The sequence below is a fragment of the Stylophora pistillata genome, chromosome 4, assembly GCF_964205215.1.
Source record: "Stylophora pistillata chromosome 4, jaStyPist1.2, whole genome shotgun sequence".
Taxonomy (NCBI): Eukaryota; Metazoa; Cnidaria; class Anthozoa; order Scleractinia; family Pocilloporidae; genus Stylophora; species Stylophora pistillata.
The window spans coordinates 38,831,939-38,859,724 of NC_142522.1; the positions used below are offsets into that span (position 1 = coordinate 38,831,939).

A 27,786-nucleotide genomic window follows, 5' to 3' on the forward strand; every position below is an offset into this window, starting at 1 on the left:
TAACCAATAACATTTGACCTTTAATGCAAAATTGGATCTCTCAGTGATCATTAACACTTACTTAAAAGGTCCACATTCAATCGCCTCAGACTGCCTTGTTAAGGAGCCATCCTTAGAACAATTTAATGAATACCTCACCTCAAGCTGCACTACAAAGATAACTCATGCACATGTAACAGACGACTTCTGGGTGAACCCATTCATAACTGTGCGGAGGTGGGTTACTAAAGCTTGCGATAATTTCTCTCACTTTTAAATACAAGGATATATACCAGGGGTTTCACTGAGGGCCGGGCACCAGGCAAATTGACTGGCTGTGAGGAAGCATTTGCCCACCCAGTTTAACCATCAACAGGAAAGTTTATCCTAGAAGGAAGTTCAGTTCAAAAAGTTAGCCCAACTGTGTAAACCAGTTACCCTCCTGCTGGAAAACAATAATGAAACTCCTGTTATACTGAAGATACAAAACATGTACTAACTTTTATAACTAAAAGTGCACAAGTTTGCCAAAACAATTAACCACCTAATTGTGTACATGTTACATTCTGAACTCCTTCGTACAAGTAAGGTAGTGACTTTCACAGTTGTGAAGTGTACTGTCATTTATGGCACATTTTTGAATGGAGAACAAACTGTTCAGAGACTAATATAAGCAAACCCTTTTGGTTACTATAGCTGCGTGTTTATCAATTATGTCTAAACAATTTCCTATACCAGGATGATCAATAAAATTAAGCTGCATTTTTTTATTACAGAAAATAATAACTGTCTTCATTATCACATAATCCACAAACCACAGTATAATTACAAGTAAAATTCAATTTTTTATCATGATGGTCAGGTTATAAAACAGAAATCAATCAACTGTGATCATATTTCCTTTGAGATCTGCCCTTGGTTGCCTAGAACTTGAGTAATATGACCACTGTATGAAGCAATCAGTTTGGAAAAAAAACAACCTTATAATCACGACTCGACACTTACTTTTCAACTTACTAGCTAGGTGGTTAGTTACAACTCAGATGCTACAACAATTTCAGTTTGTTTACTAGCCAAACTGGCCAGTGAAAACTGAAAACCACATGCTAAAACTGAATTTCTACTATTCTGTGGCTAGTTGGCTACCGTTAGTGTCAAGCCCTGATAATTTCTTTTTTGTCTCTCAAAAACTGCTACTGGTTATCAAGAGCTCAACCTCCTTTGAGCTACAATCAATTAATTTCAAGGGTTGTTAAAGATCAGTTTTTAAACAACCTAATAATGCACAGATTCTCTCTCAGCTTTCATTTAATATGTAAAAATTATATACCCTAGATTCCAAAGTTTGTTTTGATATGGCAAAAATTACTTTTGTCATATTAATTAAATTGACATATCACTCCACTGGAGCCCAGCGAAACCTGAAAATTGCTCAAAATGATTGATTAAAATTACATTTTCTCTACATAATTAAGAGGAAACATTCCAGTTTGGCCATTTAATGTTCCAGAAAGCCAGTTTTCATCTATTTGTTCATCCACTTGGATTATATCACCTTCATTAAAACCAAGTTCATTGTCATTTTCTGGAATAAAAACAAAAGCCAACATTCTGGTGTAAGAATGAAGAAATGCACACAAAATAACAGAAATTAATATCAAGAGATCAACTTCTGTTATTCTGAAATTAGTAAAAAAGAAGCAAGTTTGGCATAAATAAAGACAGAATAGTGATGTCTTCAATTTAGTCCAAATGTATAAAATCCTCCTTCCCAAAGCCCTAGTTTGTGATAATTGCATAACATTAGTGTGTGATTGTAAAACTCGTGTACATGCAATCTGCAAAATTCTTTTTATAAAAAATGTGACCAAATATATTCAACAAACTTTCCTTACCTGACTCAAAATCATACACTGCTTTGAATGGGCCACTGTAGTAAGCACCATTAGTTGCAGGGGTGGGAGCTGGAGGTGGAGCTGATGGAGCAGCAGATGGTGTGGGTGAGAAACTGTAAGAGGAGTTGGACTCATCATCACTATCATCATTACTGCGAACGCGAATGGACCTTCGCTCACTTCGAGGACGACTGCTACCTTCAGAAACCCTAATATTAAAAAGAGCTAAGTTGAAAAAGGAATGGACAAAATGCAAAATGAAACAACCACTGACAGAAATACTGTATTCACACTTGTCTGACAAAAATACTAATTCAGCTTGAAAATGCAGTATTTAGAAGGAAATCTTTTGTGTGTTTTTCTGCTTTGAATCAAATATTGTGACTTGCATTTCAAACAAATGTTCCCCCTTGCATTATAAATTAATTCTGGAAAACCCTAATGGAAGTGATCAATAAAAAGTATTATATTTCGTTGCATCCCTTGCAGCTCCCAACTGGGCAAGATGAAGCGAATCCTGTGTTCTGATTGGCTACCTGAGCAGGCAAGATGAGCCCATCTTGCCCGCATGGGAATGCCCATATCGATCCCATGCATGAAAAAAATCGAATTAGAACTACGTTCATATTTCTTGGAAAATTTCCGCAAAGGAAATGCAAAAAGCAGCAGAAGATAGTTAAAACAAACAAAACAGAAATGAATCTCTTGAGCTTGTGGTGCTACAAACACAGTTGGCTTTCTTTTCTGGCTTTGGAAGTAAACAAGTCATTCTTAATTCTTAATAAAGTGACTTTTTTTTTGGTGATATAATTTATCCTTCACTAACCAAGATTGTTCAATCAAGATGACTGGATATTAGCCTTATTCTTTTTTTGGATTTCTATGGACCAAGACGAAGTCAAGGTCCATAAAAATGCGAAAAAAGAACTCCGCCAATATCCAGCCATCTTGACCTCACACTTGGTTAAGGCAGCTCAACACAGTTTTTGATACCTTTGTTTCTTTCACCATTTTCTCTAAAACGCTTGATCTCTCGGTCGCCCAAACTGGCAGCAAGCAAGTTAGCAACACAAACTCTGTTTTTTTGATAGTTGAGCTGACATATGTGCCATTGCTATGGCAACATGAATAGATATAAACAGGCAATTACAATCGGTTTTGTTTCTTTGTAGAAAATCTAGTCAATAGATTTTCTTTTTAATTTGCATGCAACGAGCTTGTAATGATACTCACAAGTTAACACCATTTTGCTGACAATTTAACAAAGAGATCTTTAATTATCCTTTGTTGAAGGTTCACTTGATTTTCTACAATTTTCTTTGTTCAAAATCAATTTTTTTTCAATACTCCAGTTATTTATTTCCTAAAGTATTTTCATGCCAAATTTCATGAAATTCTAAAGAGTGGTTCTCAAGAAATACGCATATTTCCGAGAAAGCAATTTTCCATTCAATTGTAGTTCTTTCACAAGTACTACACATGTGCTGCATTTAACTGGGTTCTTTCAGTAACGACAAAAAAGCTGAGAATTGCTGGGTTCTTTGCACCGTTCACTTTTCTAACATATCTTTGTGATAAAAGATTGAAGCCCTCAATACTGTGCCAACTATAGAGAAAAATAGCACTGATAGTGCGGGTATGTGTTGAGTAAATAAAATGACTGCTCTATTGAAGGCATGTTTGTTTTTTGCAATTCCCATTCACGCACTCAATTGCATCAGCAAAAGTGCGTGCAAAAACTGTGCACAGCCACCTTAATAACACATCTGTATAAGATGCCTAATCACCTATACTGTACACAGGGCAATACAAAACCAATCTCCTTCCAGAATTTTTCCATAGTCAAAGCTGCAAAAAGACATAATGACATACAGAATATACAGTTGCCAATATACATTGACATGTTTACCATTCCACTTACTTGTTGTTCAGAGTGGCCACCAGGCTCTCCATGACATCTGAGCAGTGTTTGTGGTAATCAAATATTGCTTCTGCGAGGGCTGCTAACTGGCTTACTTGTTCCACCTACAGCATACATAAAGATAACAGTTAGTAATCAGTATAAGTTCCATTTTTTTCCACTTTACCTGGAAGTTTCACAAATTTCGGATCAAATTGGGTCAAATGGTGCCAAAATTAATGCAGCTGGACACACAAATGTATGTCATACTCAGATCAGTAGCACGATCCAGGGTGGCAAAGCATGTTTACGAAAACCATATTGAGCAAAAAAATATATATTTCAAACAAAACACTTTAAAACTTATATATCCTGTTAGATATAGTTAACCTCTTTGTATTAAACCAAAAATCGTGGTAATAGAGGAAGAATTTATTTTTTTATGGATTTTAGTATTCAGAAAAGTGAGGCGAATTCTTGTGTAACGCGTAACATAATCTGACAAAGCATCAAACATATTCAAAAATTTCTTACTTAAAAATTTAAAATTTCAAAATAATTTTGACTTAGAAATACACTAGAAACATAGACTTTTCAATAAAATAGTTAAAATTGGAACACTGAATTGTAATATTCGCGCTACGAAACAATTTTCTCGGCGACCGAACATGTAACGCTGTTTATACAATATTGTACTATACTTCATAGTCACCAAGATTTTGTCGCAAAAAAAGCTCAAATCAGTTTAAAAAAATACATACAATAATTCTCAGATGATTTATTTTCTGTATACAAATTTTTATTCCATTTAATTCAAAGACAGCGTAAAAAATCCAAAAAGTCTGAATCGCGAACACATAAAATGCATAGAAAATTTACCTTAAAATTATTTATCCTCATCTCCAAAAAGGTCTGTGATAGCCGCGCTTAAAATGAAATTGCTCTTCAACTAGCAGATCTGTCATTCTCAAATTCTAAACTTTCTATCGGTACCAAATGTTCACGAATCTAACTCAATTTAACATCTAAATTTATGTCTTTTTTGAATCGCGAACATATTCGATCTTGGAACAGTATTGTTTGCATTGGTGTATCAGTTTAGACGCGCAAAATAGTGGCAGTTTTAGAAATCTTCGCATCTAAACTTCGCTTCTTCCTCGCTTACAACAACCTTGTACATTACGTCTAGAGGGGGTATACAACAATTAATTGATATACACCCATGAACAAAGGATCGTTTGAGACTGGAAATTACTAGAGAACGTGACTTCCCTAGCGTGACTTCTTCCGTAGAGAATTTACACGCTTCGCTTGCGAAATATTCAATGGAAAACAAAAAATATTCTGCTGATCAATGGAGAAAAGAAAAAGAAGAAAAAAAGCTTAAACAACAAAGGGAATACTATGAAAGAAACAAGGAAGTTCTTGCACAAAAAGCAAGAGAAAGAATGCGCTTGCTTCGAAGCAAGAAAAAAAACGCGACAGTCGCCGCAGTGAAAACACGCACATCTGCACAAAAGGCTGATGACAAAAGAGCCAACCGTGAGCGGAATGCTGCATCAGCTATCAAGAAGAAGGTTTTGAAGCAAAGAGAAAAAGAGAGGGAAGAGAAAAAGCGACAGCAAACTCGAGAAAGGGTTCGAAAACTTCGTCAGAATAGAAAAGAGTCATCATTTGCGCAACCGGAACCGGAAGTCAACATCACCACACCGGCTTTTAGTTCAAGGATGGCAAAAAACCGTGCAAAGGACAAGGTGTCCCCTGCCTTACCTCAAACCCCCGCAAAAAAGGCTGAAATTCTTCAAAACCTTGCAAGTACTCCTCGCACAAGGAAGATTCTTGAAAAAAAGAAGTTCGTGAGACCAGTTGAGGAGCAACAAAATATCGAAGCAATGGAGTGTTTGGTAGAAGATTTGGCAGAAGGATTGTCCAAAGTCAAAAAAGCTAAGTCGACTGATGAAAGAGCAGCTTATAACTGTACGCGCTCTTTGGCTTTTGGATCTTCTGTCAAAAAAAAAAAGCACCAAACACGGATTGCCAAGATGATGGGAGTAAAAAGAAGCCAGGTGTCCAAAGCTATCAAACATAGAGAAAGAGTTTTGAAGGGTGATGAGGCCTGCTGGTTGAGCACAAAAAGAAATGTCAGGTGTGACGCGATTAAAGAAGAAGATAAGCGTGTTATCTACGATTTTTGGACCCTACAAGCAAGTCGACCCACTGGATCCAAAAGAGACAAGATGCGGCAACGAATTGGCAAAAAGGAGTATGTGGAGCACGCAAAGCATATCCTTGAAAAGACTCAAACAGAGTGTTTCAAAGAATTCCAGGAGCTACATCCCGACATAAAAGTGAAACAACGAAGATTTGAGCAGTTGAAGCCTTTCTTTGTTACTGGAGCTAGAGAGAGAGATAGACAATCTTGCTTGTGTAGGAAGCATGTAGAATGCAAAATTGTATTTGATTCTTGCATGAAATATCGAAAATCCATACAAAATAATGAAGTTCAAGCCTTTAATTTTCTCACTGAAGCTGTGGAATCCACATTGTGTGAAAAGCCAGAAGACTCCAGCTATTCCTCTCTAGACTGCCTGACAAGGAGCTGTGACAAGTGTGGGGTGAAGAACTTCAAGACAGCAGCTGAAGAAATGTCTGAAACTGAAGTCAAGTGGAAACGATATGAATACATAACGTACAAAGATAACAATGGCGAGGAAAAAAGGAAAATCCACTTGGTCCAAAAAGAAACTCCTGTCAAAGAGATGTTTGACTATTTCCAGCAACTCCTGAAAGATTATCCCTACCATTCATTTATGGCCAAATGGCAAAAAGAACAGTTTGATCATTTAATGACAAACCTGCCTCTCAACCATATCATCTGTGTGCATGATTTTTCTGAGAATTACACTTGCAGATCACAAGATGAAATTCAATCAGAGTATTTCGATCCTGTGAAAGTCAGCATTCATGTGTCAATTGTCTATCGCCATGCTGATATTGACATTGATGGCAAAGCAAGTACAGAACAAGACCCTGTCCTCATCAAAGAGCACATCTTTGCCCTTTCAGAAGACAACACTCAAGACTACCATTTTGTACACCACACCCAAGGCCTAATACTGACGTACCTTAGGAATGAGGTCAAAGTGAAAGTAGACAAAGTTCATGAATTCACTGATGGGTGTGCTGGACAATACAAATCTAAGCACACTTTTGGTGATTTGTCATGTTCTTTGTCTGACTTTGGGTGTCAGGTGGACCGGCATTTCTTTGAAACCTCTCATGCAAAAGGAGAGCAAGATGCAGCAGGTGCTAATGTCAAACAACGTGCTACTCTTGCTGTGATTCGAAGAGAAGCATCCATCAAGTCTGCAAAGGAGCTCTATGAGTATCTGAAGGACAAGTTCTCTTTGCCATCTTCAACCAACAGCAAAACCACCTTAAACAAGAGAGTATACTTCTACATTCCACTAAATGGAGAAGGAGCTGTTGACAGAAACAGAATTGGCCACACTTTTAAAGAGCTAAAAGGGATTAGAAAAATCCACTCTGTAAAAACAACTTCTCAGCAATGTAAGGTGAAGACAAGGCTAAGAAGCTGTATGTGCATTGGTTGTTTAACTGACATGGACTGTGAAAATGAGGAGTATGTTGATAAGTGGAGAGAGGTTGAGATGTCAAGAGAAGGAGATGTTGCAGTCACAAGGCAGAATCAAGACTCAGTCAATGTCAGTAAAACAGTCAATGCACTCACTGATCTTGTTGAAGAAGGAAGTACTGTCGCCATTGCAGCAGCTGATGACGCCATATATGATTACTACCTCTTCAAAGTTACAAGCAGTGGTGCCATAATTTTGGGTGAAGATGAAGTTGATGACTATAGTGCTGCTTATCAGAAAGGTTCCTTTGTCTTCAAGGGTAACTTTTTCCTAAGGGACAATATTATAGACATGACCTACAAGCTTGACAATAAACAAGCTATTGTGTATGCAAACACTGTCAGGACTATCTGTGGAGAACTCAAGAAATTAAATAGGCGTAGAAATGTATTATTCCAGCTTTTACCCAACCAGCATGAGGAAATTATGTCTTCTTTTTAGTTATGTAAATAAAACTGTGTTATTTCTAAACAGAATCGTGAATTTAAGCCTGCAAATGTGTAAATAGAATATATGACCACGCCCGCTATGCATTCTGGGTATTAATTAATGAGGATAATTTAACAGATAACATCAAATATTTTCTCAAAAAGTAGTTCTTACAATAAAAGTTTATGAATAATCTATGTTTTGATGATTTTTTGGTAATTTTATGAAGTTGCTAGTTTTTCCCTAATGTTACGCATTTGTACCCCTGGATCTTGCAACTGATCTCATTAAGTAAATTCATATTGACTCAAAAACAATTTCCAGCTTACATCAGAAGTCTCAATGAGGTTCAGCATACTGTTATAACAAATCTCTTTAGATTCCTCGAATTTTTCTTCTGCAGCTCTGACTTCTTCTTCTGGAACTATTAAAAAAAGAAAAAAAAAAAGGAAAATAAAAACTCAATAAAAAGGCAGGCCAAAGCGTCAGTAATCTCCCAAATAAAAGGTGAATAGTTACTACAATAATAACATAGCAAAGATGTCCTGTCACGTATTTCATATAGCACTTAAGAAAATCAATTTTAATCCATGGCACTGTGTTGTTAAAACATCAGCTATCAAAGGAATTGGAGACGGTTTATGAGAATCACGATGGCTTGTGTACAGTAGATTTAGAATGTTTCACCTTAAGAAAGAGAACAATAAGATAATTAGTCAAAGAAACTTCAATATGATCAAACATTACCTTTGGGTCCTTTTCTCTTTTTACAATCATAATCAAGTCGCCGTCCCTGTAGTTTCTTTCTATGGTGCTGAGAAGTAGTTGAAAGGTAAATAAATGTACTGTAACAGTAATATTTCATAATTATCATAATAGAATGTCATAAATTTAACACCAATACCACATATTAGCTACAAGTATACAAATGCAAGAATCCTGAAGAATTATTACATGTGAATGTGGCCTGGAGGAAATTGCTTATAAACAAGCATAAATCTGCCACTTTTTATAATCACATAAAATGACTGACAAACAGTAGGGCTGCACATTGTTCAACTGAGCCCTTTTAAAGGCAAATAAAGTTTAAAGAAAAATATTGAGTGCTGACCAAGACACTACCATCTATTATTTGGTGTCATACAGCTCCCTTGTTAGTTGTGAATTAAAAATTTTGCTGTTTGAAAGTTATAATTAACACATGTCTAAAACATTGTGCCCTTATGAAAAACAATATGCACTAAAAACATTTACCAGATGAGGGTAATTTTTACCCAAATTGACCAATCAGAGTGCTTTGTTTGTTTCAGTTTACCGCCAGGTAAAGTTTACCCTAGTGGGGTAAACTTACCATTAGCGATTTGCTCGTTAGAGCCCTTCTATGGGCTGTATCGACGCAAAATAATTACATTCTTTCAATTGTGCCTTCTTAGAATCGAATTTCGCGATTTGGAGTTGAAAAAGGTGCAAAACCGATCAGCTTATATCTAGGATGGCGCGCTTTTGGATTTGTCGGGATTTGAAAATTGAAACGGCTATGTTTGCAAAGTCATGTTTGTTTTACCTTTATGATAAAATATTGTTGACATGAAGGTGTTTTATTGACAGGTTTTAGGTGACAAGGATCGCTTTCCATTCAACAAAAATCACGGGTTGAAAATGTCGGTATTTTCACTGGCCAAATGGAACGCGTCTGACCGTATCTAAGAGGGTACACTCAAAACGTATTCCTAAATTTTCGAAAACTTATCACGGAACTTTTCTCGTTCCATTCGATTTCTGACCGGAAATCTCGAAAATTTTGTTCAAATGGAAAGTGCCCACCGTGACACATGTAATCTTTAACCATCTTGGTGACACATGTAATCTTTAACCATCTTGGTGACACATGTAATCTTTAACCATCTTGGTGCCACGTCACACTCTGAAACCTGCTGAGATGTTTGTTGATTCCACGAAAGAGGAATCAACAAGATTGTCACTGATTGTCAAGATTGTCAAGATTGTCACTGTAGCCTAAACCATTTTTAAGTTCTGGAATAATTCTAGTTGTAAGATGTCATATTGGAGAACGAGGTGACGAGCGTGTACGGCACTTTCTAATTGCAATTGTTTGTTATTTTCTTTTGTTGACTGCTCGGACAATAGTCGAAATAATAGAATAACTGGTAGTTTCAACGTCAAAGTGGGTGCCGGCATCAGAGCTTGAAGAAAATACTGATTAAACGACTTGAAATTAACGGTATAATACGGGTTGGTGTGGCTTTTTAAAGGAGAATTACGATTTTTCCAACTTGTTCAGTTTTAAAGGGCTTTTGTGAAACAACAACAGAGCCCCCCCCAAATATTTTTCTTGAGTTAAGAAAAGAACGTTCACTCCGAACGGCACCATTTTTGACTAACACTTCACTGCTGCTGAATGCACTGAGAAAAAAACATTTCCAAGAAGTAGTACTTGATCGATATCTTGGCAACTCCACTCGCAAATCGGCAAAAATTCTTCGCATAATTGAGCAGCCAAACACATAAAAATTCCTTGTCCTCTAAGAGTCATCACTAAACCGTTCAAGACCTTGATGAATACTTCCACAAGCAATTAAAGACATCTATTTTAAAAACTCATCTCGTCTATCGTGCCCTTGATTACGAGCAGAGCGGGACGGCTGTCTACCAATATTTCCACGTGCATTTTACGTGATGTCATCACAAACATCCTGGATATACAACACGCAATCGACTGTGCATGTCTCCAATCTAACATCTTGATGAAAACAATATACCTTCGCGGGTGTCTTTCCCAAAAGAAATTGTCAACACACTGTTTGAAGCGTAACTACCGTAAGCTATATTTATTGATGGAAAGATTACGAAATGCGCTATTCGAAAAAATTGTTTTGTTAAGGTTAATCTAATCGTATTTGACTGATGTGTGCCTATTCGGTGCAGACAAGTTGTTGTGGAGTTGTTCCAATTAAAAACTTGAAAAACAGACCGCCGATGGGAACGCAAAGGCATCCTGCTGAGTCTCAAGAGACTCTCGGCAGACACTCGGCAGAAACACATCTTGCCAGTGACAATTATGGCAAGCCAAAGCAGACAAAAGTGGATTGAGTTTGACACGCGATAGTTGAGTTGTATATATGATAGTCCAAAAGACTATACGATACTTGAGAATAACTCTACTTGGTAGTCGAAATAAATGAACAACAATTGAGATTTATAAGCGGTATTCGAGAATTATTAGCAATAATCGAGAATATTCTAAACTTTATAGCGCAGTCGAGATTTTATATGCGATGGTCGAGATTTTATTTGCAAGAGTCGAGATTTTATATACGATGGTCGAGATTTCCGACTGTAATTTTGGTCAGCTCCTCTGTTTTGCACCATAAAACGTGCCACATCTACATTTTCTACACTGTGATCGCCTCTTACCCGAGATGGCAGGCCAAACTCCTGAACACCATCTTGAAAATACTACAGCATTGTTACAGCTCTGTTATTTGAGCAGCAATGCAGATAAATGACTACTCGACTGAAGCCATCTTTGCAGCCGTGAATGACAAACCTCTGGGATATCAACTTGTGATTAGAATCAATATGCCACAGATGGTTTGGACACTGAACATTATACACACGGTGGCAGATTGCATATCTTTTCCGTATGCTTCTCCCTATTGGATCTACTTGGCAAAGACTTTCTCTTATTCTCGTTCTTTAAACGAGGATTTTCGGCCTTCCCTTTCAACTACCTCTGACATAGGATTCTCCACTATAGGGCGTCAATTGCAGGATTTCAAGAACTTGATTATGAAGATCAATGTCACTTATGTCTGAGAAGTTTGCCTGAATCCCATACTCAGTTCGTCTCCTCAGCAGAGTTTTTTCTGATATGCCAAGAACTGCTGCAATGGCCTTCCAATTCATACCTGTATCTCTCAACTGTTCAATTTGCACTTTCGCTATGTTGAAGGCAGGTCTCCCACCTGTGCTTGGCAACTTGGAAGGAACGTTGCTTAAAGTGCCTGGTGGAGATGCTTCCACGACTTCAGATAGCTTTTTAAAACCCAGGTTTCCAAGGCTCGTAGCAAGTCTGAAAGTGTGTTTGACAGACTATTATGATTAGGGACAACAGATGCAGAATGTTGTGCTGAATTAGTTGTCCCCAACTCTTCGTTTTCAGACACACCCACGGCCATGGCCAGGACTATGGCAGCATAGTTTTCCAGTTTGCTTTTACAGTGTTCTGCACCGACTGAGTCTTTATTCCGATATGATTGCATGCTGTAATCAAACTGACTTTTAATACTCAAAACAAAACCTCTCAGTTCTTTGACATCCACCAAATGTTATGGAAATCAACCTCGTGTTTTATAGGAAAAAATGTCCACCTAACATGAGTCGTTGAACGTGTCTATCTACAGCCGCTGACCAAAATTGCAGTCGGAAATCTCGACCATCGTATAGAAAATCTCGAACATCGCATATAAAATCTCGACTGCGGTATAAAGTTTCGAATATTCTCGATTATTGCTAATAATTCTCGACTACTGCTTATAAATCTCAATTATTGTTCATTTATTCCGACTACCAAATAGAGTTATTCTCGAGTATCGTATAGTCTTTTGGACTATCGTGTATACAACTCAACTATCGCGTGTCAAACTTGATACGCTTTTGTCCGCTTTGGCTTGCCATAGACAATCCTTTATTCTATTTTCTGGCCGACAATTTTCTTTTTCTTGAAAGAAGCTTAAGCAGAGCGCGGCAGAACTCAATATGGTTGCTGGTCGGGTGCCGGCACATGATGACTTCTTAAAACACTAACTCTAGTCCTTCTCGATGATAATTTTTTTCTCGCCATTCTTCATCAAATTTCTTTTATTTCTCTCGCTTACAGCTTGTTGATTCATACTTCAATCACGAACCTACCCCGCTATAAAAGTGCCTATTACTTTAGTGGCCCGTTTGGCTCGGCAACGGTAACAAAGGAGCAAACGAGTAAAAAAGGAGCTGGCTCGTTTGGTGAATAATTCTAAATTACCCACTTGGAGCTAACCAGCATGTATGCTTTAAAAAGAGATACTTCAACCATGAGGCGCACATTTCTGTTTTACCGCGTAATTTGAAATTGCAAATTCTCACAGCTTCTCTCCTTGCTCGTGAAAAAGCTTAACCTCGACTTGCTTGACTTTTTAATGTTATAAGTGGTTATATGTGGTTTCACATACCAATGAAAAACCAGTTTCTATTAGTACATGTCAACTTGAGTGATGTGGTAACAGTATAATGGAACGAAGGTGACCACAATTTGAAAAGGAAATTAGCAAATTCCTCTAAGTGTGAGATAAAGCTTGTGTGCGGCATTCTTAATAGGAAAACGGTCGGTGTAAAACTGGGACAGCTACACTCTGAAATTATGCTCCCTTCTGTGAAATTATTCGGAAAAGATTAAATTTTCGTAATTCTTCCTGTTGCCTTCCCCATTACATAAAATTTTGTAGTGAAATTTCTGAGGAATGGTGGCTGGTCTGCGTAGCTGTAAATTTGGACAACTTATTTATTACAACATTTTCCGTCAATAGTGGATATTGAATTAAAAAATCGCACTTTGTTAGTGGGTGCCGGTGTCAAAGCTTGAAGGAAATACTGATTTAAAACGACTTGAAATTAACGGTATAATACGGGTTGGTGTGGCTTTTCAAAAGAGAATCCCGATTTTTCCAACTTGTTCAGTTTTAAAGGGCTTTTGTGAAACAACAACAGAGCCCCCCAAAATTTTTTTCTTGAGTTAAGAAAAAAACGTTTACTCCGAATGGCACCATTTTTTACTAACACTTCACTGCTACTGAATGTACTGAGAAAAAAATATTTCCATGAAGATATCTTGGCAACTCCACTCGCGAATCGGCAAAAATTGTTTGCATAATAGAGCAGCCAAACACATAAAAATCTCTTGTCCTCCAAGAGTCATAACTTTAACGCGGATGTTTTCTTTGCTGCATGACGAGACAGCAAGATGTTTACAGATTACATGTGTCACGTTTTCTGCGAGCGAAACGCTGCGCACCTTACATTACAGTTTGATTGTTCTATCGATTTCGTAAAGAAAAGGAATTTTGGAAAGGAAATTTTTGTGGAGGCTCGAGGATCAATCGTGATCTTCCAAGTTACACTGCTAAAGTCGCCGGATAGAACGCTTTAATTAGATTACACACCTGATACTTTGATACGTGAGCGTAGATTACTTAGTTCAATAAGTACGCTCTCGATTTCGCAAGAAACACTCGTCGGAAAATCTGGAAATAAATATTTTCAAAAAGTAGTTTCCATCACGCTTACATCGAAGAGTTTTGCGACTACATCAGAAGTAAAATGTGACACCACTCTCTGCAATATTCGAGTAGTTTCTCAGGAAGAAAGAAATGGCTAAATGCACATGGTTTCTTTGGTGCGTGACGTGGCACCAAGCTGTTCACAGATTACATATTAAATCCATAGTTAGTATGTGTCACGTGTTTTGCGAGTGAAACGCTGTGCATCGTACATTACAATTCAAAATGTTGACTGTTTTATCGATTTTCTTTAAGAACGGAAAGAAAAGGAGGACATTGTCGTGGCGTCCCGATGATCAATCACGAGGGTTTAAGTTCGATGCTTACTAGGTCGCTAACGTCAAGAAGACGTGCGCTAGGATTGCTAGAGGATAATATTACACGCCTGATTTGCTATTGTATAAACTTGTCACCTAAAACCTGTCAATAAAACACCTTCATGTCAACAACATTTCATCATAAAGGTACAACAAACATGACTTTGCAAACATAGCCGTGTCAATTTTCGAATCCCAACAAATCCAAAAGCGCGCCATCCTAGATATAAGCTGATCGGTTTTGCACCTTTTTCAACTCCAAATCGCAAAATTCAATTCTAAGAAGGCACAATCGAAAGAATGTAATTATTTTGCGTCGATACAGCCCATAGAAGGGCTCTAACGAGCGAATTGCTAATGGTAAGTTTACCCCACTAGTGTAAAGTTTACCCGGCGGTCAACTGAAACAAACAAAGCACTCTGATTGGTCATTTTGGGTAAAAATTACCCTCATCTGGTAAATGTTTTTAGTGCATATTGTTTTTCATAAGGGCACAATGTTTTAGACATGTGTTAATTATAGAAACCCGAATATTGTGTCTGATCTGTTCTGTAGATCTGTTATGATTTGAAATAGAGACAAATGTCTTATCTCTTCTCCTCAAATTTCATATCATATCAACCTCCAAATAATATAATATAAGAATAATAATTATACATTAATTGAAGCTCTCCCATAGGAGCTTTTCAGCCATAATGTAGACCAACTAAGTGCTCAAAAAACCCCACTGGCAGAAGGTAGACCAGTGGGTTATTTACAGAGTGCAGCCGAGGAGTTGAACTAGGGGCAACCGAGAACAAATCTAGTGAGTGGCAGGGTGGAGGACTTGAACCCAGGCCACCGGATTACAAGTCCAGTGCTGCTAACCACTTGGCTACGCTGCCTCTCTCCCCAAATCTAAAGAGGCACATGATAATGCATAATACTTCAACTTGTAATAGTATTAAGCATCTAATTCTCCAATAACACCACCCCTGAATCAAAAATTACAGTCATGAGAAAAAGGAAATGATTGCAAACTCAAGGATCAGAGCTCTTGATTGTTAGACAAATTCTCCTTGTATGTACCATAGGAAAATGTATCAAGAACATTATGGAGAACTTGTATTTACTGATGTTAGGGTGAAGTGTATCTTATCATTACATAATGATTCAATTTGTACCATAATCTCCTTGATATCCCTGTTTCTGAGCTGATCCAGGGGATCAAGGAAGTTCTGTTTGACAGTATTGTCAAGTGCTTCTTTAATTTCAGCTAGATTTGAAAAGGCCTCCCCAGCATCCTGAAGGGCTTGGCCTGAAGAGAAATTTAAGCCATAGCACAATTATATTAGTTAACTTTTTGTAGAATCATATCATTGAATAAAATCTCGCATTCTGATTGGTTAATGAAGCAAGGTATTTAGCAAGGAATTGTGAGTTGAAAATGAGACTAAGTGATACTGTTTCACATCTACATATACATAACAACTATAAGTAATGCTGTTTTCTTTTTTTCTCATTTTTATTCAATTATGCATATCAAGGAAAATTCACAACTTGACTTGTGAATTTGGCGTTAAATTGCACTTGAAAACCGACGTCGCACTCATCGCTTTGCCATTCATGTGATATCAGTTTTTGCATGCAATTTAATGCAGAATTCCCTTGTCAAATAATAAATTTTCCTAACAATGTTTAGGCAAAGGCTAGTACTTTGAGCACAAGTCAATATTAAACATCTTCATGTGGATTCTCTGAGTTAAAGTTTCATCAGAGAACAGAGAAACAGAGACAGATGTGAACACAGGGTACATATACAAGCATCAATTTACTTTGTCTTGTCTTTTCTTTCTTCTTTTCCTCATTAGTCAGAGTAATTACAATTATCTGTACTTTCAAATAACAATCAAATGTCAATAATGAAAAATGCTTATGCCCATAAATATGAAAATAAAGTTTAAATGAAAAAGTTAAACGCTTATATACATGTATACCTTGCAGTATCAAGAATGGCGAGGTGTGCAAGTATTAAAGGAAGGGAAAGTAACCATCTCTGATACAGGTACTGTGTTCATTGAGTGAGCGTACTAAGTAAATCAGTTACATGCAAATGTTAGTCTATTTACCGAAGAGTGACTCATCACCCAGCTCCTGGCCACCTTTTTGCATGGTCTCTCCAAGAAGGCCCTCTGGTTGAGGGTACCTTGACACTTTGGCTTCACCTCTCACTTTGTGTACGGTAGATTGCATTGTAAGCTTGGCCCGTGCAGCTAAAAAGTATATTACATAAAAGTAAAAATGTGGTAAAAGCAGAGAGAAACACAACTCTTCTCAGAAACCAAGATTAATTCACCGTGTACATGAACACCTCTTACTAACTGAGTTTGAGGTCTGCACTTTAAGTTATAGAGTTTTTCACTTTCAGATTTATAGCCCAAGCATGAACTGCACAGGTCATAAATCTGAGTATTAAAAACTAGGTTCGGAAAAAAAATACAGTGTATGGTACAGACTACAAAAACAAGATTAGCAAGGTATTTATTCTATCTCTGGGTTCAAATAGAGGAAGGAGATTTCAATTCAAGCTGACCATTGAATTAAGCAGGCCATAATTAGTTCTTATTAACTCAGTGGGAGGTCTGTATGGGAGAATCTTGACCAAGGTCGCCAGTACAGACCGAACGCAGAGAGGTCTGTACCAGCGACCAAAGTCAAGATTCTCATATACAGACCAACCTAGCTCGGTTAATAAGATGTTTATTATATGGCTGTATCCTATATGCCATTTTTTTGTATTCTTTGTTCCTTTTTTTCCTAGACCAGTCTAGATGGGAAAATCTAGACCGCTTTCAATATTGATTTCAGCCAATCAAATTTGTGAATTCGGTAGTTCCAAGTCCTTGTGAGACAGCCATACAATAAAGTGAAATACGACCTGCTAAATTGAGCAATCACAGAGCACATACTAACTGGGAGAGATAATAGTTTTGAACATGTTCCTCTGAAATGCTACACTTCCAGTTTACAATGCACTGTATACTGAGTACCTGGGTTAGGCTGAAGGTATTCTTTTGTTTTACTACTAACATGATCCACCAGGTTTGCAGTAAGATCTGTTTTCTATACAAAGAGAGCAAAACAAATGGAATGAATGAGCTTCCTGAGGAGTTACATGTGTGCATCATCATATAAGTAACACAAACATAAGATATTTTTTGCCACTCAAAATATGTAAGAGTGGCAAAATATTATTTACAAATTTCCTTTAACTTACTATACTTCAATAAAAGTTCATTATTTTATAAAGTGGATCCTTCATTTAGTCTGTTCAATTTACCCAAAATTAGTCTTAAACTTGTATTAAATTACAGATTGGTCAACTCAGTTAAATACATCTTTCACTTAATGTACAGAGCTGTTCCAAAATAATTATGCCCAGATTAAACAGTGGGTAACACAAATGGGAAACACATTTCTTTAGCCCAGTGCTAGAGATGAAAAAAATTTATGAACAGACCTCTCAGTCAGATCAAAACTTCCTTGCTTTTAACCCTATCCCTCCAAAAATACAAATTATGACTTATCAGAAGCTGTGCAAGTGGGAACAGCTGGAGATCTCATAAATAGTCCTCCTAATAATATTTTAAAACAATGAACATTTTTTTTTAAATTTACTCTGAATTTATCGCAACAGCCAAAAATTCTAAATTTTCCACATAAAGATAACAAGCTTACCCCTTATACATAAGACTTTTTGTCTTCTAATTTCATTTTCTTTGCAGCGGGGAGGGGGGGGTTCGTTATGTTCCAATTTGGTTATACTTCATGAACAGGTATGGTACATAATATTATTTTTCCTTTGAGGAAACCAATAGGAATTCTTTTATTACCTTTTCCAGACTTTTCAGAAAAGTACACTTATATCTAAAAAACCGATTTGTTGAATCCAAACAAATTTTTCATCATAATTTTCCATCACATTCTGCACATCACCATCGATTTAGAGTGCGATTTTTGCAAAATACTCGGTAAAAATAAAGCGACCGTATGGGTCTTCGAATCGCGTTCGATTCGTTGATGCTGTTTTTTTTTTCCTTCAATTAATTCAACATCATCCTTTTACATAATAAGAAGATTAAAAACTCAATTATACGTAATATCTAAGTTTGTAAATTGAGCAAAAATTAATGCGATAGAATATAGGTTTTCCTTTTAATAGTAATGAAAACGAGGAGAGAATAAGCTTACAGGAAAATTGAAAAACTACACACCTGCCCTCGAATTTCCTCATGGTGGCATTTTTTTAAAATGATTCATTTTAAACTGCATGAAATGAATATAGCTATGAGACTACTTAAAATTTGCGGGCATAAAAATCAATAATTATTGTTTTGCTAGCATTCCGATAATAACAAGCGCTACTTGCAAGTTTCGATCCAAAAACGAACATGTATAGAACAATAGATATTTTGCAAGTCATTACGAAACAATAGGAAATTGAAGTTTAACTCTCGCTGGGCAAAACATTCGTAAATTTAAAATAATTTGAACTATTCAGTGGCACAAGAAACTGAAAATCTCATAACACGCCGTTTATCGGTAACATCGGTGTGTCAAATTTTTCATGGCGTCAGCGGTTATTGTATCTTGTGTCAAGTTCCTTTTGGCACTTATGGAAAGGGTTTCAAAACAAAATGGATTACAACTCAGCTACAAAAAGAAATTAGAAGGTTGCCCCAGGTTCTGCGAGGTTACGAGGTAGAGTATTATTTCTTAATAACAGAGATAAAATTATTTTAAAAAAAGTGATGTCTTTTGTAAACACTGAAGGTTACTTATGCAGTTCTGCTTACAAGTAGAATTTAACGGCCAGAAAGGGAAAATACATATGGGCAGAGTCTGGGGTCAGTTTCATAACCCTTGAAAGGCAACTTACTCTTTCCAGCTCCACAAAATCTTCTTCTAATTTCGATCCTTTGGCACCACCAATCTTCTCGCTCATGAACTATTATAGAACAAACGGAAATCAAAGTTGATAAGGTTTGTGAAACCTGAACGCGATCGCGAACACGTACGAAGTTGTGCCGTGAAATACTTATTAAAGTAGTAAATTACTACTCGCCCATTGCCCTACCTGATTCGCCTTGTTAATCTGTTTTTTGAACCCTGCTAATGACATGATGACTGTACTCTGATCTTTGAACTACTTGATCGTCTTTTTAAAACGGTTTTGAAGTGCAACACACGTCTAACGACGAAAATAACTCTTGAATCAGGCAAGTCACGTCGACTGCTCTCACTTCCTTCGACGGAGAACCTGGGCTTTAGTCACATGACTTAAAATGGCGGATGATGACAATTTCGAAAGCCCGCGTAAATCAGTTAACTTGATCGTGTCTTCTTCTTGTACTCGCTATATGGGAGATCTTCCGCAGTTAAAATAATCGGTTGGAGGTCAAGGTGGTGACATGGGGGACAAATGTCAATGGTGTTCTCTAGTGTGCGCAATTTGCCGCATAGGGTGCTTTCGAGTACGTACAGCTTAAATCTATTTAACATATCTTTTTTTGATATTATAATGATCAATAAGACTTTTGATCATGAAATTATTGTAGTTTTATTTGCAAGCTGGAACTTGAATTTCGAAAAATAACTCAATCAACGTTAACGTCATTACAAATGAAAAAGGAGAATGAAAAGGTTGGAATGAGGTCGAGAATAGTAAACTTGTTTAGTTCTGTCCGAATCGAAGTACTAAATTAACTTAATTACTCTTGCTGAGTTCTATCCTCTTGCTTATAATCCTCTTACTAATCGAGTTCGAGGTCTGTACTACTTTAAGTTACGGAACCTCATTTTTAACGCTCGGATTTAAGGCCTGTGCGCTTGATTGCGCTTGGGCTATAAATGCAAGTAAAGAAAAAAAACAAAACAAAAACAGAAAAACGCAATCTGTTACTTGACAGTAACCTTAAGAAAAATAAGGAACTTTACTAATTTTAAACTACGGAAACATTTGGTAGAAACATTAATTCTGTCTAAAATAAGCTACTGTGACATTGTTTTTTATCCACTACCAAAGTTCCTCTCAGCTAGACTACAAAGGCTCCAGTTCGCTATGGCTAGTTTCATCACTTGTAAATATGTAAACAGTATATCTACCATTTTGGATCTTGGCTGGCTACCTATCCTGGAGCTAAGAGACTACTCGCTACTAAAGACTATTTTTAAAGCACTGTATTCTGATAACTGGCCCTCCCATTTAAATTTGCAAGTCGTAAAACCCATTAGGCATCTCCATTCCAGTGTTGCTCCAAGGCTTTATGTTCCATTTGTACAGGGCACCTTTCAGCATTCAGCAGCCATGATTTTTAATGAATTGCCAGCAAATATAAGGAATTGCACAGATTTTAAAGAATACTGCAGGCTCTGCAAGGTGTTCTTAAAGGCGCGCACTTTGTCTTCCTTGTAAAGATATAGAAACAACCACCACCACCAACCAATATATTCTGCATAATTTACTTTCATGTATAGTTTTTATTACAATTTAGTTAGTCATTATAATTTAGTTTTAATATTAAATTTTAGTATCGTAGGCCTTCACAGAAGAGCCAGACCTTTTTATGTAGATATACTGTGAATAAACCGTTATTATTATTATTATTATTATTATTCGAATAAGTAAAGATTTGGTAAAACATTTGACAATGAAAAACTGCGATAAAATATTATAAAGCATGACAATAATGTTCAATAATGTTTCAACGCATTGCTGATCATCGATACTCTGCCATTGGTCGCCACCTGAGAGATGCCCATGGGAACATTGACTTACTCAATGAGAGCCAGTTTAGAATGCTTAAAAAATGCGGCACGAAATGGGATTGTCTTGTTTATGAAATGTTGTACATAAGAACAATAAGGCCCAATTTAAACACCCAGAGCGATTCCATTAGGGCTAAACTCTTTGTTTAACTTTCAACGTTTTGTAATTTATTCACCGCTTCATTATATATATACTCGATTTTATTATTTTAGTTTACTTGATAATGACGTTCTGGAAACGTCAAAACGTCGTGTCATGCTTTATAATATTTTATCGCAGTTTTTCATTGTCAAATTATTAGTATTGTTATTATTATTTGGATCGATAAAAGGAGGTTAGATATTAATTATATCTCTCAGTTCAAATAGAGGGAAAGATTTCACTTCAACAAACTTATTAGTTTAGCAAGGCATTAAGTGAAACATTGCCTGCTAAGTAGACCTAACAGAGATAATTATGCAGTAATAATTTATCAATAAGACGGAAATTGTAGATTATCACTTTTAATAAAAGAATATCATGTTACTTTACTTCCCTAGGTTTTATGGCAGGTAGGCGGGGATTTGAATTTTTTTTTTTTTTTTTTTTTTTGCTAATTGCTAATTCTATTTTGTGAAGTAACAATTCACACAGCAGACATATTAAATATTCAAAAGTTTTTGTTTTTAATGAAGATATTTGGGAGCATGCACGTATGACTGGGTCTTTCTTTTCTTCCCTTTCCTGTCCAGCAGGTTGGATCTACATCACAGTTTAAGTAGGGGGTTATTTTCTAGAGAGATTTTATTGGCTGCAGAGAAATAATTAGCAAAAATATGTTTGTTTTTTTTTTTAACTAGATGTGGCCAATTATGGGATAAAACAACTCAATGGTTTTCTAAAAACAACCCTGTGTCTAAAAACTACCTCTTCCCCACCCCCATATAGAGAGATTCTATATAACCATCCCACTTTGATATAATTTGTTTCATGTACCAGGAATTTGGGTCAGTTGGCCCACAAATATCTCCTTGCAAAAGAGAGACTTCATCCTGAAAACCCATTCTAACAACTGAAATATACAGAACTGTTGTATTTTACATCGCATAGTGTTACCAAACAATCTGCTGCAAGGAACCTTCAGCACCAAAGCCATCGTACTCTGTGATTGCAATTGGACTTAGCCAGGCTGGCAAGTCAATGCTGTTTGCAAAGCTGAGTGGAGACACATCTGAAGAACTTAAACCGACTGTGGGTAAGCTCTATTTGTGAGTGTCTAATAAGATTTGAATATCCATTTCAGTAAGACCTCTTGTTGCAACGATTAAATCACCCCTGATGAAGAAGGCACTAGACAGGAGTGTTGAATTGTAATTCCCCAGTTACATTCATTTTAATCCTTAAACAAGAGTAGCATCAAACCATTTCTGATTCATTTCAGGTTTATCACTCAGAGTTGACATTTGTTTTATGACTGAAGAAGGATAATTAAAGAGATCTTTGTAAATGCCTATTGACCATTTTACTCCCTGATTCTTGAAAAGGATTCTCCCAACTTGCTATGTTGCATCATGGGTTAGTGGGAAGAATTTGGTTTTAGGTCAGGGCAATATCCCCTATTTCTGAGTCTGAGATATCCATGACAAACCCCCTTTGACTGTTTGATTCAGTTCAGGAAATTTTCTACCAAAAAAGTGATTGGCACATAGTGTTACTAAATCCATTCAGTAATACACATAATTATTTCTAAACTTGCCATGGTAGGATTCTCTGTGAAAGCTGTCCAATTACCCAGTGCCATTCTAAATATTAAAGAACTTGGAGGTGAGTATATGACTTCAAAGTTAGTACTAACAATATGTACCTTCAGTGATTAGTAACCGTTGCCCTCAACAAATCACATCTAATACCCATGTCACCTTAACTCCCAGATGTGATTAACATGAAACTTCTCTGTATCATATCCATACATTATCCAGCCAACAGGTATTGAGAGTATTCAAACTTATCAGGTAGAAGTTGTTACCCTGATCTCACATAAAATTCTCATAATCAATCTACAAGGAAATGTGTAGCAGTTAGAGGGGAGAATTAACAATCCGAGATCTTGGTAGATAAAGGGTTAATACCTTAACACAAGTCTGCCTATTCTCTGTAGATTTCCTAAGATGCTGGCAAGAATTTGTTTGAAAATCAAGAGCTTCTTTTAGTGGGTGATCATTTCCTTTATTCTCCTGACCTTAATGTGTGATTCAGGGGTGATATTGTGAGGAGAAATTAGATTCAAATCACCCTAAAGGTGATCTCTCAGAAAAAAAAAATTGTTAAACAAGTTTTTAAACTTTCCGTAAGTGTTCCTCACCAAAGTCTGTTTTTAAAAATGCAATACTGAAAAAGATGGTCACTGTGCTTGTTTAAGAGATATGATGGGCCAATCTTACCCAATTGTACTGGGGTAATTCATCAGTTCACTGTAAATTTTCAGTGGCTGGAAGCTAGGGTTTCTAAAGTGGCACTTAAAAAGCTTGAAAGGCAGAAAGTTGCAAACAAATTGATAAATAATTTGTGGAAAAATCACACAATTTTAAATATCATCAACTCAAAACATTCCTCATTTGTTCATGAATTTATCTAACTTTGCACAATAGGTGGAGACAATGTCAGAAAGTACTGGCCACACTATTTTGGAGGAGCTGAGGGGATAGTAAGTGAAAAAAATTGAAGCTTTAATATTATTTTAAGGAATACAGGACCTTGTCCATGTTTACATGGACTCATCGTGACACAAGGGGGGCTGGGAGAATTCAAGAAAGTTATGCAATCCCAAGATACAGCTGGCAATTCTGTTTGCAATTATACTCATGATCAACAGGTTAGACTCCAGGCCCTGGTTGAGGGTTTATAGGTTGGAATACACTATCAACTGGATAAATCTCTGTCTGGTGGATAGTGTTGTAGGTTTTATTATCACTTTTCCACTGGATATGTAGATTACTTCGTGGTTGGCGAATGAGAACGATTTTAATGGAAAACTTTGAAGCCATGATTCTGGACAAGCAGGAAACGTTGCAAACATTCACTCTCAATTACTTTGCATGGCCATCCTGAAAAGCAGGAAAAACCGAAACGATTTTTCTCACTTGTGAAAAAATCACATCAGGCTTCTGATTGGTCATATGATACTTTTCACCAGGGAAAAACATCATATGACCAGTGGGGTTGCTTCTCATCAAAGAGAGACAATTTTCATTTGGCGAGTTTGCACAGAGTAAATCTCATTACTTATATGATAAAGTGATTTATCTGTTGGACAGTATTGTATGCCCTTTATACAACTGGGCCCTGCTGTATGGGTGTTTAATATTGTCAACCTCTCCTATGATTACAGACTGATTTGAACTCTCTTTTTAAATATAGGCCTGGTACCAATGAATGTATTTGCGTTAAATTTCTGGATGGATGTAGTCACTTATACTAGCCTTTGTTGAACTGGATACATCATGTGCAAACCATTCTAAAAAAATGAGATTAATTGATACAGTGGGTCTGATTTCCAGTCACTAGGCAGGAAGTGAGCCTTTGCGCCTTTCTCTTCCTGGGAGGATGAAAGTTAAGACCGCACCCAAAAAAAACAGCTAGTAGCTGAATAACGTTGAAAAGAATAAAATAACCCTTCGCATGAAAAGGCTGTTGCTTATCAAGCAATGAAAGATGTTTATTTTGGGTAATGGGCTCCTGGCATTTTTCAAATAAGGATCATTGAGTAAATATTGAAATTCAATTCATTAACTGATAATTTGCAGGTGTTTGTGGTGGACAGCAGTAGCAATGATGATGATGTTGATTTAGCGGGAGCAGAATTACAAGATGCCCTGTCCCACTCCTCCTTGGAGTCCCTTCCTCTACTGGTCTTAGCCAACAAACAAGATGTGACTGGAGCCCGCAGTGCAGATGAGGTCAGCTGCTTATGATCTGTTGGATGAACTAAGATGCACAGATGAAATCATCAAATAACAATTTTTTTGCCTTGTTATCATAAACTAAAAACAAACGCACGTATTTCGATTATAGTTCATACTTATGATCTACTGGAGAACAGAAGCGCGGATGACATCACTATTAATAATTATTTTGCTTTGTTATCATAAAAAAAAAAACAAACAAACAAACAAACCAGTAGATTCCATGTTGCCCTGAGTCTGTACAGAAAACGTCAAAATGTGGCAGGAAAATCACTTAAACTATCTGCTGCGTCTCTTGTGCCACCTTTGACGTCACCTGTGATGGATCTATTGCTGAACAGACGGACGGCAAAATGCTGTTTATTTGTTAACTTCTTAGTAGACTACAAGCACCCTCCCCTCTCCTCCCCCTTCCCCTTCCCCTCCCCCTCCCTTTCAGTCCGTCGCGCGAGTAAAAAAAATTGCTGTTAGCGCGCCGTGGGGAACTCTTGGAGTGACGCCGATACGCCGCAGGAACTCCATGATTTTTCACGATTTTTTTTTTTTTTTCTTACTCACGCGACGGACTTCGCCGAAAAGGAGGGACTACCCATAGTTTTAACTGGTGAGTGAATACGGCGTCTTAAGCTTATGCAAATGGTTGATTTTTTATTTGCGTTACGTACTTTCTTTCGATTCCCAGCTATCGAGGATGATGGGATTAGACGTCATTGCACGGAAGAGGAATTGGCACGTACAAGCGTGCTCTAAAGACGACACGGAAAGTGCTAAACAAGGACTGAGTAAACTACTGTCATTCATCAATCCTGACTCGGAAACATCAGAACAAAATAGATTATGAGCTTAGACGAGTGTCTCTCGACCAACAAAAGAAATATTTGGAACCGGAACACATCTTAAATGAGAATGATTTCGTATTTAATTTGATCGAATTCTGTGTTTCGATCTTCGGAAGTTGTTTGTAAAGATATTTGCGATATTAGTACTACTATTATTAATTGTATCATTATCATTTTCGTCATAATCATTATCTCCACATTTTAAATCAAGAAACGATAAATGTAACCTTTATTTAAACAGCTTAATGTTGTTTTGGATGATAAAATTGGCGCAAAAAATTTCCTTTCGGAGAAAGAAGAATTGTTTTAAGCCTAAAGTTGAACTTTTCTCTTCGTGGCTGCGATATTGCTTGAGGATTCTACGATGTTTCTAATATATGTATGCACCCATTCATACTCGCGAATTGTGTGTGCACTTCACCCGTTCAGATCGATTTCCCGGGCTACTGCTAACAGCAGTTTCTTGCTTCTGACTCCTAAACCCGACTGTTTGATTCATTTTACATCTGCATTCGCGCATTAGCAATTAAACTCAAGTAGGTTTTTGTTTGGCAGAGGCCATCTTTTACTATTCTTTAAATGTTTTTAGACATTTTTGTCATCTTCATAAGTTGTAGCATCCTCAGTAAATTGCGGAAGTCGTTCGAACATCTTCTGTAGTTTGCAGATTTCGTGAAAACATTTCCATAATCCCGACGGGGTTTACGGAAATCTCACATTAACAACATTTAAGCTGGCATTAGTGAATATGTTAGAAGCTAGAAACTTGTAAAATGCGTTGGGAATGAACAGCTATGAGTTGAAAAATGTCGAGACTTCTGTTTCAGATTTTATTTCCTCGTACGGAAAGAATATCTGCATCCATGGAATGTTACCTGTGTTTTAAATTGTAGTTTCTTCGAACCGATTTCATCCCAAAACTCATCTACAATAGCATAAGCTAAAATGTACGTATACGAATTAAGTTAATTTATTCCTGTAAAAATGTATAAAAGTGGAGGGAAACAAGGAAATGTCTTAAGCTCCAATCTTTTGGAGAACTAAATGACTTGTTTGGTGTGTAAACTCGAGGTGTCGTATGGCGAGGTCAACTTCCTCATTTCAGAATCTCCTTAATTCCAACTAAGTTGTCGGTACGACCAAGTTTTTGTCATGTCTTGACATGTCCGACAGTAATCTGGGTCTCTGGTTATCAATATCCGTAACGCTCTTATAAGCACACCCGACTAATATTTGTTCCCCTGTTCAGAACTTCATGTTCCTATCAAGGCCAGCCACGTCTCTTTCCTCCCAACTAAAAGCTCAAATATTGCTATTAGTCTGGGCTGCGAAGGATTTTATTAAGAAGTGTAATTGTGGTTTAGAACCTTCCTTAGCCTCCGTTTTAGAAGGTTTTTCAACTAAACTAATGTATCCTTAATGGTTTATTAGAGACTACTTCAGATAATTCGGTGGAATACATGCCTATTTATTCAGTTATTTGTACATAATTATATAACACTTCTAGGGCTGTTTGCCCAGGCGAGTGCTTTCTACTACAGTACTTTTCCGTAATCTTGCAGACTTTGTGTTCCTACTTAATTTCTAATACAGTAATATTTACCCTCAATAAAATTATTTACGAAATGAGGACTAGATTTTGTTGTCTTTCCATGCTATGATCAGAATTTACCATTATTAGTGCCC

The 27,786-nt window shown here is 36.9% G+C and overlaps 3 protein-coding genes across 3 annotated transcripts; 2 read left to right on the forward strand and 1 right to left on the reverse strand.

The window, feature by feature from the left end:
* LOC111344588 (endophilin-A2) lies at nt 1-19,810 on the reverse strand. The gene is made up of 10 exons (XM_022951830.2): nt 19,629-19,810; nt 19,431-19,499; nt 17,542-17,614; nt 16,621-16,764; nt 15,676-15,809; nt 8,607-8,673; nt 8,189-8,283; nt 3,796-3,899; nt 1,875-2,083; nt 1-1,564 (listed from the first exon to the last, which is right to left on the reverse strand). Exons 1-10 carry the CDS (start codon nt 19,671-19,673, stop codon nt 1,431-1,433), a joined length of 1,074 nt encoding a protein of 357 aa, XP_022807565.1. The 5' UTR covers nt 19,674-19,810; the 3' UTR covers nt 1-1,430.
* LOC148733650 (uncharacterized) lies at nt 4,043-8,052 on the forward strand. The gene has a single exon (XM_088755841.1). The coding sequence runs from the start codon at nt 5,100-5,102 to the stop codon at nt 7,869-7,871; it is 2,772 nt and encodes a 923-aa protein (XP_088611967.1). The 5' UTR covers nt 4,043-5,099; the 3' UTR covers nt 7,872-8,052.
* LOC111344589 (ADP-ribosylation factor-like protein 15) lies at nt 19,811-27,729 on the forward strand. Its single transcript, XM_022951831.2, has 6 exons — nt 19,811-20,025; nt 22,410-22,554; nt 23,064-23,123; nt 23,948-24,003; nt 25,103-25,255; nt 25,944-27,729. The coding sequence occupies exons 1-6, from the start codon at nt 19,963-19,965 to the stop codon at nt 26,100-26,102; spliced, it is 636 nt and encodes a 211-aa protein (XP_022807566.2). The 5' UTR covers nt 19,811-19,962; the 3' UTR covers nt 26,103-27,729.
* Nucleotides 27,730-27,786: the final 57 nt, after the last annotated feature.